The sequence below is a fragment of the Centroberyx affinis genome, unplaced genomic scaffold, assembly GCF_046629955.1.
Source record: "Centroberyx affinis isolate AG114_WGS23_722 - 3 ecotype Tasmania unplaced genomic scaffold, CSIRO-AGI_Caff_v1 ptg003314l_1, whole genome shotgun sequence".
Classification (NCBI taxonomy): Eukaryota; Metazoa; Chordata; class Actinopteri; order Beryciformes; family Berycidae; genus Centroberyx; species Centroberyx affinis.
This window is the reverse complement of record NW_027281319.1, coordinates 68,106-77,853: the sequence shown is the minus strand read 5'-3', so window position 1 is coordinate 77,853 and position 9,748 is coordinate 68,106. Positions and strand designations below refer to the sequence as shown.

The window sequence follows — 9,748 nt, the reverse complement described above, 5'->3', positions numbered from 1 at the left end:
TTCATTATGGCCCCTCTGAATCTACTTAACCAGGACCTTACAATCAATACAAGTTAGAGTAGCAGAGTGGCAGCAATTTACTCTGAGGGCTGATCAATAGCTATATTGTTCTGAATAGTAAATAATTTGTATAATCATGGAGAGAATGGGGTCAGTCATTGCGAGGCCAGCTGGTTAATAATAATGTCCTGTGTACATCTGTATGATCCTTTTGAGTAAATAAGGGAATTTTGCCAAACATTTGGCTCTTTGGTTCAGCTGCTGAAATAATCACTCAAAACCACTAGACTTTTACAAGTTAGAAAGAGACTCATGCATCAACTCTAGATTGCAGTTAGAATTGAAGGAGTTATCTAACAGCACAATTGTGTTTCAGCTCAAGCAGAACCTCTGTTTTGTGCCACTAAATTAGTTGGTCCCACATTGTAAAAACTCAAGTAATGAAGGCATAAAATGGTGACTTTCATGGACAGAAGGCTGTGGCCGGCCTCACCATCAATGATCCTCTTGACCCTCCAGATGCGCAGGGTGATGATGAGGCTGATGGCGTCCCAGGGGCTGCTGGGCCCATTGGCCACCGTGGAGGCCACCATGGGGGCCAGGGACAGAACGATGACAGCACCATCAAACACCTGAGGGATCAAGTTCAAGTTTGTTTATTTCTATAGCCCTTTATCACATGCATGTCTCAAAGGACTTTACAGAGAGTGAGCCTAACTAGATCTAACTGATCAACAATCAACCAAGGGATACATACGCACACGAGCATACATACAACATACACACAAATATATGTAAATGACAGTGAGAATATACTGTATATATGTGTGAGAGTGAAAATATATGTATGTGAGAGTGAGAATATATGTATGTGAGTAAAGTACATATATGTGAGAGTAAAATTAATGTATTTGAGAGGCCCAGAATGAATTATGGCCTACATGGCCCCTCATACACAATCAAGCACATATACATGAACCAATATTCATGTACACATAGATACATGTATATGCATGTGCATACACATATACTGTATGCATACTCATACACATACATATTCACATGTAAGCATAGGTATACTCATACACACACCATAGCACAGCACAGCACAGGAGTGTCATCCTAAACTACAATCTGATGGGAGATGGCATACTATAAATGCCATTTGAAAAATGACATGACAATCCCTAATGAGTCCCTTTTCAAGTTTCAAACTAAAGATGATCAGTGAATATGTATGTCTGTGAGATTGGGGCAACAAGATGATTTTGTGTTTTAATATAACTTATAAAAGTCAGTTACTCAGAATACCTGAAACACCAGTACCATACCTCAACTTTGTTCTCGATGTAGTCCCAGATCCCAAGCACTACAATTCTGAAGACAGTCTATGAAAGAGATAAAGAGAGAGAAAAGGGTATTGAGATAGGTGAGGGGGTATACTGATATAAAAAGCCCTTGCAACGATAATTGTAATATTCTCACTCTTTTGAGTTGTCATCACATCCAACAACATCTGTCAAGATGGGTGAACTGAGAAACTGAGAAAGGAGGCCTGCTGTTGCCTTTTTACCACAAACGACTCTATTCTCGCAGCATATCTACCGTAGCTGCACCTCCTCAGTCCTCTTTCTAAATAATGTACATTTATCAAATACTACTAAGCAGGTAATATTATATAATACATTATATAACACTGATAATGTTGCCACTTCTACTCCTTCTACTCTACTTCTGATCTGCTGCTACTGCTAGAATTACTATAACTACTATTGTAAATACTACTACTATAGTAATAATGATATGAATGAGTAGAAGAAAGAAAAGAAAAAGAATATGTATATTTGCATAGCACAGTTAATAACAAAGTTGAGCTGATGTAATATTGTATGACAGTTTACCAGTTGATATATAAAGTATAAGCACATGCAGTACAATATCACTCATTTGTCCTTCACACAGCCCTGAAACATATCACAAAGAAGACACAGCACATTCCTTTACCGACTATACTCATAACCCAAACTCTCACTTTACAACAAATCTCTATGATAAGGCATTTGTTGCTAATTTCTTGCTGTGCAACAATGCTCTATGATAAAGTTTTTATTGCCGTGGCAAATCTTTTCCCTGAGACGGATCTTGGACATACAAAAGGATAGCACAACCCTTGTAATCTGATCTCACACCTATCAAACTCTACATTGTGCTCCACAAATGTTGTCAGTTGCGGGACTCTTTGTTGAGCAGGGCCATTGATTTACACTCCAATTAGCATGGGGTGTCATGTAAAAGTGGCCCTGCTAATCCATCAAGTGGAGCACATGTCGGACAACAGTGCCGGTGTAAGTGAGAAGTGCTGGGGCTCCACCCACATGCTAGAATCCTGTTTTCCGATTGGTGTGGAGCGACCAGCTGGCGATACGCTACATCCATCCAACACCACTCCCAGACGACTCTTCTTCTATGATGTCAGTGGGCGAGGTGTTGAGATGGATCGTATCACTGTAACCCCATCCCCACTGCTCATTAAGCTCAGCTTTAATTATTACTCCTGCTGGCTCACTGGTAATTAATGTTTGGTTTAGGGCGTTGGTGCTGAGGCTGTCAGGGTAATTGGTTTGCACCAAAGTAGGGCCCTGTGGGCCAAATTCTCCCCTCTGCACTTTATTTTGTTTTTCACAATTCCAGAGTGATAAGACATTATACTATCATACAATGAGTCAGATTTTATGAAGTTTAATTGGAATTACGATGGAAGTTTTACTAGCCAGCTACAGTAGCCTCTGGGTAGTGTTTTGAAGGCCAAAGCAAAATCTTAATTTTTTTAGTTAGCCTAATGTTGAATGGAGGATAATGGAAATTAAATAGAGTTGGCAGCCACATACAGTAGTTCCCTCAAGCCTATGCCTGACTTCTATTGCCGGTGACAGCATATAATCTAGACTGTGATTATATGGAGTTGATTTTGGGGCAATTTGATTATAAATTTAAAAGAAATATGATGGTTCATTTTTACATGTACACTTCAGGCTTTTAGCTGACACTCTTATTCAAAGCAACTTTTTTAAAGGGGCGTAACAGGAACAAGGTTTAATGGACACCAACAGACATGCCTTACCTCTGAAAAGAAGAGGGAGAGGATGATAAGGCTGATCCAGTGGATAATGCTGGCAAACTGGAAAGCGTTGGCAACTGGTGAGAGAAGAGATGGGGTGAATGTTAGCCTGCAAGCTTCAGAAAATGAGCCCGCAAATGAGGTGAGTCTTTAATTTAGCTTAAAAACAAAAACTAAAATAATTGACCTTTTTCCTCTGTGTACCTCAGCTTGTATCTTGTACAAGCATGTGTCATGTCATTTTCTGAAAATATAATTCCTCACAATGTGTTTTCAAGTGGGTCTTAGCAGAAAGAACCACCTTTTTCCTCCTCTGTGCCTGAATCAATTTCCCCCTTTTTCTCATATGCCTCTTCCCATCGTCTATCTGCTCCTTGCCTCTACATTCTGTCCATCAGCATCTTTATCCCTTTCCATATCTCAGACTCCATCCATTAATCCACAGTGCCAACCTGTACCTCTCCATGTCCCCCGCCACTAATCTCTTTGTGCGTTTGTCTCGCTCCCTTGCTCCCTCGTGCTCACTCACTCCCGCCCCGCTGCCCGCTCCTCCATTTGTCTTGTGGGACTGGCAGCAGCCGAAGCGCTAGATTGCAATACATCTGAAGTGACTGGTGTCCTGCAGTCCCTGGAGCGAGACTCAGGTATCATTAAAGCCTCGCACCTCCTGGATGCTGGCCTGTAATCAATGGGGACGTCTGCCTGCTGCCATTGACAAGAGACTTGGTTCATTATCACCTCTCTCCATCACTCTTCATCGCAGCCGTTTGCCGTCCAGCACCGCCAGCTCCTCTCTGACTGGCAAGACTACACACAGTGGTAATGAGAGGGGAGGAGTGGAGAGTGTAAAGTGTGGCCTGGTTTATTCTGTGGAGGTATAGGCACACCTGTTACTGTTGATGTATTGGCAGACGTTAACCAATAATGTGATGCAACTCTCCTTGGTGCTATTTTGGGTGAGCATTTAAGTAGAAACCTTTTGGAGACCTAGTGTTAGGGGAAAAGGAGACGGGTGAGGGAGTGATACCATCCACTCTCAGGCTTCACCAATAGTTCAAAACATACACCCAATCATTTCTAACCTCATTATTAGTCTAAATGACAATAGACTAATGGGTAATGTTATTCCAAAGCAGAAACCCCCACAGGGTGATAGATCTTTCAGGATGATCGCTATAAGTGGTCATGTGTGTTTAAGTGCCACAGTTCAGAGGTTCGAGAATGCAGACTGTTTCATGTGTTTCATTATTTCCAGTATGCTATTAGTATAACAATAAAAAATTTTGCATGTGATATTGACTGTAAGATGGTTTGATGACACATGACTATTAGTGACAATTTTGGCTATTTCCACAACACTTTCAGTCTTTATACATAATGAGTCTTTTTTAATTGGCCCGTGTGGTAAAATCAAACAAAGGATAAAATTTAAAGTCACACTCATAAATTGTGTAATTCTCCAAGACTGTTACTGGCACAATATTACAGCACATTCTAAATCATTTACACAACCTTAATCCTGCCAGGGATGGAGCAGGATATTATAACTTTGTCCCTTATATCTCATTATGTATATCCATACTGATTTTGTGCCAATCCCCTTTCGTGCAGGCAACATTGCCCAACTACTTTGCCTCTAAATTGTGCCTGTGTATCATGGCCTTAAGAGTATAAAGTTGGCAAGCACTCCATTAGAGCGCGGGATAAGAGTAATGGTATAATAATAATTATTAATTTATTGGTCCTTGAAAGGAAATTCTCTTCACTTCAATCCACTTTTCCCCTGAACCCATCCACAGGAGGTCACAGCGCTGGGACAGCGGCCCTGAAGCTGCTAGGGATTCAGTGTCTTGCTCAAGGACACTTCAGCACTTAACTCCCAAATGCTCCAGTGGAGCTGCTCAGACGCCTCCCTCCCAGGTGTATATGAATGTCAACCAGGGCGTTGCTGAAAAAGAGTATGCATGCTCAGCAAATAAATACAAAAAAATAAATACAGGTAAAACATAAAAATAAAATAAGCAGCCATGCACAGTATTTACATTGTAGGAGCTTGGTGTCTATGAGCAGTTCCAAAGACAGGAAGAGCACCACCAGGATGACACAGGCCACCAGGATACAGTTGAAGCCAGCGCTGAGCAGACAGACCTGCCACAGGGCGACCCGGCGACCGCAGCACGGCTTCAGCCAGTTGGACCTGAGGAGAGGAGAGAGGAGAGAGGAGGAGAGGGACACAAAGACTGAGCTGGTGAGAGGACCACAGACAGGGAAGGGCATGTCAGCTGTATCCTTAGAGGGATTCATTTTATGTTTTTACAGATATATTTTCTATCTGTATGGATGCTTTTTATTGCATTTCATTTTAACTAGATAATACAGTGGAGAGTGATAAAGAAGATAGGAAGAGGAAGGAGGTACTAGATGTTACAAAGGTTGCGAACCAGACTCAAGCTCCTGATGTTGCAAACACTAAACCTCCAGGACAGGTTATTTCCTCCACCTCACTCCCAAAAAGACAATAATCCATTGTTTCAGTGCACATATTTATATGTTTTGATGGCCTGTGTCCATGAACGGCATGTTCCTGGTCAAGTTCGATATTTTCTGTCTTTTCATGGAAAGTTCCTATACAGAATAGAACTTCAGAAAATAAGTTGATTGAGTGAGGTACTGAGATGTGACACTTGGATGAATAATTATATGCTTGCTCAATAAGTATGGATATTTTTCATCAATATTTTTGACAATGATTTGATCACTGATTCCAATGTTTCCCATGCTTTCAATACTCAGTCTATATCCAACCATTGAGGAGTGAAGTGCTCAACAGTGTCTGGATGGTTTTATCTGGATATTTGGATTCCCTGACATGGCCAACAGAGGGTGGTAGTTTGCACTTGTGAAAGGTGCTGTCCTTTCAAGCCAAGCAGAGTTTGGTGGGGAAGCGTGGTCAGAGAGTGCATTGAAAGAGAAAGGGACAGTGAAGCTCTGTGAACTGGCGACTTGTCCATCAGCCATATCTGTGACTGGAATAGTGATGGGACTCTCTTTTACATGGCAATGAAAGGATTCACTGTAGAGGATGATGCTACAGAGGAAGGGTTTTAGGTTCAGCAAAATCAGTGACTGAGGAAACAAGTGAAAGTGTGAGATATCTGTATGTCAAAGATAATTCAATACATCTGAACATCAAATTGAGAATTATTTGTTTAGCTATCTATTGAATCGTTTTGAAAGTTTTGTAATTAAATATTGACCATATGAGGTGATTTGAGGGAAGGCACAATCTCCTGTCTGATAGAAAATCAAAGCATTAATCCAGATAAGCTGCTCCATAATTAGACAGGATAATAGTTGAATATTTTTAATGCTTGAAAAAATTACAAGCACCTGATTTATTTTATCTTAGTGATGTATCCCATTAAAGTGTCTGGTAAGATAAATCAACCAAACCTCTAGCATATCCAACACTATACAACACTATACAGGACATACTACTACAATACAATATATTTTTCCCCATGTTACAGAGCAACTACTACAAGGGTTGTCAGTAGGAGTTGAGAGAAACAATGCCTCTCACCAGCTCTCCAGCTGGAGTGGAAAGTTGGCTCTGCCCACTACCTTTCCCTTCTCCCCATGCACTGGCATGGAGGAGACAGACGTTGGCAGAGCATTCCTCTCCTCTGATCATGTCTTCATTCCTTGGCATGGCGCTAATATGAGCTGAGACAGTGGCAGAGCGGCTTCATTTCCACCATTGCTTCAGAACTGATTTCAATGCAGTGATTGTGGAAGATTTTTTTTTGTTTTAACACCAGATATGGCCTATTTATCTATATAGCTTCTTCACTGAAGGTACATTACTATGGAGCTGTTGGTTGCAGATGTTATCCTGTAACTTAAATCAGTTTCACCACATTAGCATTTGCATAGGACGATGCATATTAAGCCTCTATCATTGGCTCCAAGAGCACTGGACTGAAACAGATGAAGTCATCATGAAAGTCCCACTTTTCACCGCATGTTTGCTGCATAAATCCTCAACTGTTGTCCCATCCCCAAAGCACGTCTTTAGGAAAATCAAGCTGTGAGAGGACAAAAGTTAATGTCTGGCAAATGAAAGAAAGTAGTCTTTTGATCTGACATCTAGGAGAGGATTTTCTACACTGGTCACTGCATTATTACAGCAGGATATAGACAGGATAATACAGAGTGGAGGATTTTATTGCTTCCACTGTATTCCCAGGACATGGCCGGAGAAAAGACGTGGAGCATTAAGCCGACTAAAGATTAGGGCACAACTATCCCCAGGGGAGAACTTTTTATGTGTCACCTCCTCATTTGTCAAATGGCTACTTCTGCTCAGTCAGTGGAAGAGGCCACACATGTGTCTATCATTTATTTATTTATTTATTTTACTTCACATGTATCGCTATCTGGCTGTTTGATCAAGGAGAAATGCATGACTGATATATTAGTCATAATTTCATATAGACCATACAACAGTTAGTCGAGGCTGAATCTACCTGACTGAATATGAGCAAAATCTAATGAAAAAATAGTCTTTTGGCCTGGTTGTATGGTCAATATGTTGCAGGGCCTTGTCTAGAACCAAGAAGTGTTACCAGCAAATATGCAACAATGCTGTGTATTATATCTTCAAATATTGCTGCCATGAATAATAAGTTGCCAAACAACAGACTTGGTGCAGGATTGCAGAGTCAAAATGGCTGCCTGTATTTTCATTAATTGCTCTGACTTAATTGAAGACGATTTCAGAAGACATTGGATATGATTCTTTGATTGATTAAGTTTGACAAATGATGACCTGCTCAAGATCAGAATGAAAACATTTCTAAGTACTCATATCTTCTTCTTGCCATTTGCCATTTGCTGACTTAACTCTGAGTAACACATTTATGTAGCAATAAGGGTAGTGCTTTTAGCAGATGTCGAGTTGATCACTTCACCCTCCCATTGGTTTTCTCGGAGGGAAGCATTAGCTCACGCTTGGCATGGGCAGAGCCACGAGCCTGTAAACAATGCACGGCTAATCTAATAAAGGCATAATCATGCTGATAGCAATCATCTTCTTGGCTTTGGGTGGGGTGGCACAAGTGTGTGAGCTCCAGATGGTGTAGAATCTGCTCCACCAGAGTCTGGGCGAGACTCTCTGGATGCCAGGTACCACGCCAGCCTGCGTACCAGCCTGCACACCCGGCACCTTGTCTACAAGCAGACCTGGGAGGAATAGCGGTCTACTTTACCTTGTCTCGCAAGTGATGTGAACACCTCTGAGGCAGTTCAAGTGTCGGCGAGTCAAATAAAGTGCACCTCAACTAGTTCAAATGTTTGAACTCAAATTACATTTTTCCCATGACTGGAACTACGTAGAAAAGTGACACACCGAGGCAGTGATGCTGGACATTTGAAAATAGTGAAAAATATATATTTTTTTAAATTGCATATTTAGTTACACTATCTTGTCCAGCATTAACATGATGGCAGAGCTTTACATGGTGTACAAAATTATCTAAAATAATTTTGTCCAGCTTTTTGGACAAACCTAAACAGTGAACCTAAACATGATTTCAAATGAGTTTGGCCACTACTTATACAAAGTTGACAATTGGCTGGTGAAAAATTAAAAGGAAAATGATAAAATAAAAAAAATCCTTCAAACTACAATTTTTAATATGCAATGGAAGACCGCATATTGCAAACTCCAGCGGTGATGGATCCTCCTGCCTATAAATTCATCCCACTGATGCATCTGAATCAGTTTAATGTCCTCATGCAGACCTTTACCCCACAGCATATGTTCCAAAAGCTAAAGGAACATAGAATTGAGCAAACACAAGCTGCCACATCCCTGATTTTCCCCCCAAGACATACTGTAGATACGCCAAGAAAGAATAGCTGAGGAGATGTGAGGCAGCTGCGTAAATTAAATAGATTTTATAAACATTCAAATGTTAGCTATCATGAGAATGTGGCAGTGAGAAATTCTGGCACACTATCATATTTATCATTAAATCGAAGGGCATGATGACAGGTATAGGAGCATTTGAGATGTTATTTCAGTGCCAAAAAGGACGATATGATTATTCACCGGTAGTAAGAGAACATTCAAATCCTTGTCCGTAACAATTTGAGTTGAAACTTGAGGGACAAAGCCATTGGGATGATTAAATGTAGCGTATTTATTCTTTATTTATTTAGGAAAAGTTTGCAGAGCATGCATGCTCTATTTCAGCAAAACTCTGCTTTCCATTCATATAGTTACATACTAAATATTCACTATATTTACTATATTCACATTGCTACAGATCTGCTCAGTCAGGTGCCTTGCTCAAGGGCACCTTGACAGTAGTTGTTGAAGGTGAGGAGTGTTACTCATTCACTTTCGCCACCCAAATTTTCCAAGCTGGGTATTTGTACCAGCGACCTTCCAGTCATAAGTTTCTCTAACTTTAAGGTTACTGCCACCCCCAACAGTCCACAGTATACAGCAGAGCCTCATTTTTCCAAACCCCAGTCATCCGATCTGATCGTTTGAACATAATGAATGGAATATGCAATGCTGTGAAACTAAGTTCTAATAATAGCTCACAAGTGATGGTGTTT

The 9,748-nt window shown here is 40.7% G+C and overlaps 1 protein-coding gene across 1 annotated transcript in view; it reads right to left on the bottom strand.

Annotated features, from left to right (window-relative positions):
* Positions 1-493: 493 nt before the first annotated feature.
* Positions 494-9,748, bottom strand: part of LOC139660463 (transmembrane protein 266-like) — a gene marked incomplete at its 3' end in the record, with an annotated part of 33,441 nt that continues 24,186 nt past the window's right edge. The window contains exons 2-5 of the mRNA XM_071538616.1: positions 5,161-5,315; positions 3,122-3,195; positions 1,332-1,388; positions 494-632 (exon numbers count right to left, since the gene is read on the bottom strand). Of these exons, the coding sequence (XP_071394717.1) occupies positions 494-632; positions 1,332-1,388; positions 3,122-3,195; positions 5,161-5,315 (425 nt within the window). The remainder of the gene's footprint in view (positions 633-1,331; positions 1,389-3,121; positions 3,196-5,160; positions 5,316-9,748) is intronic.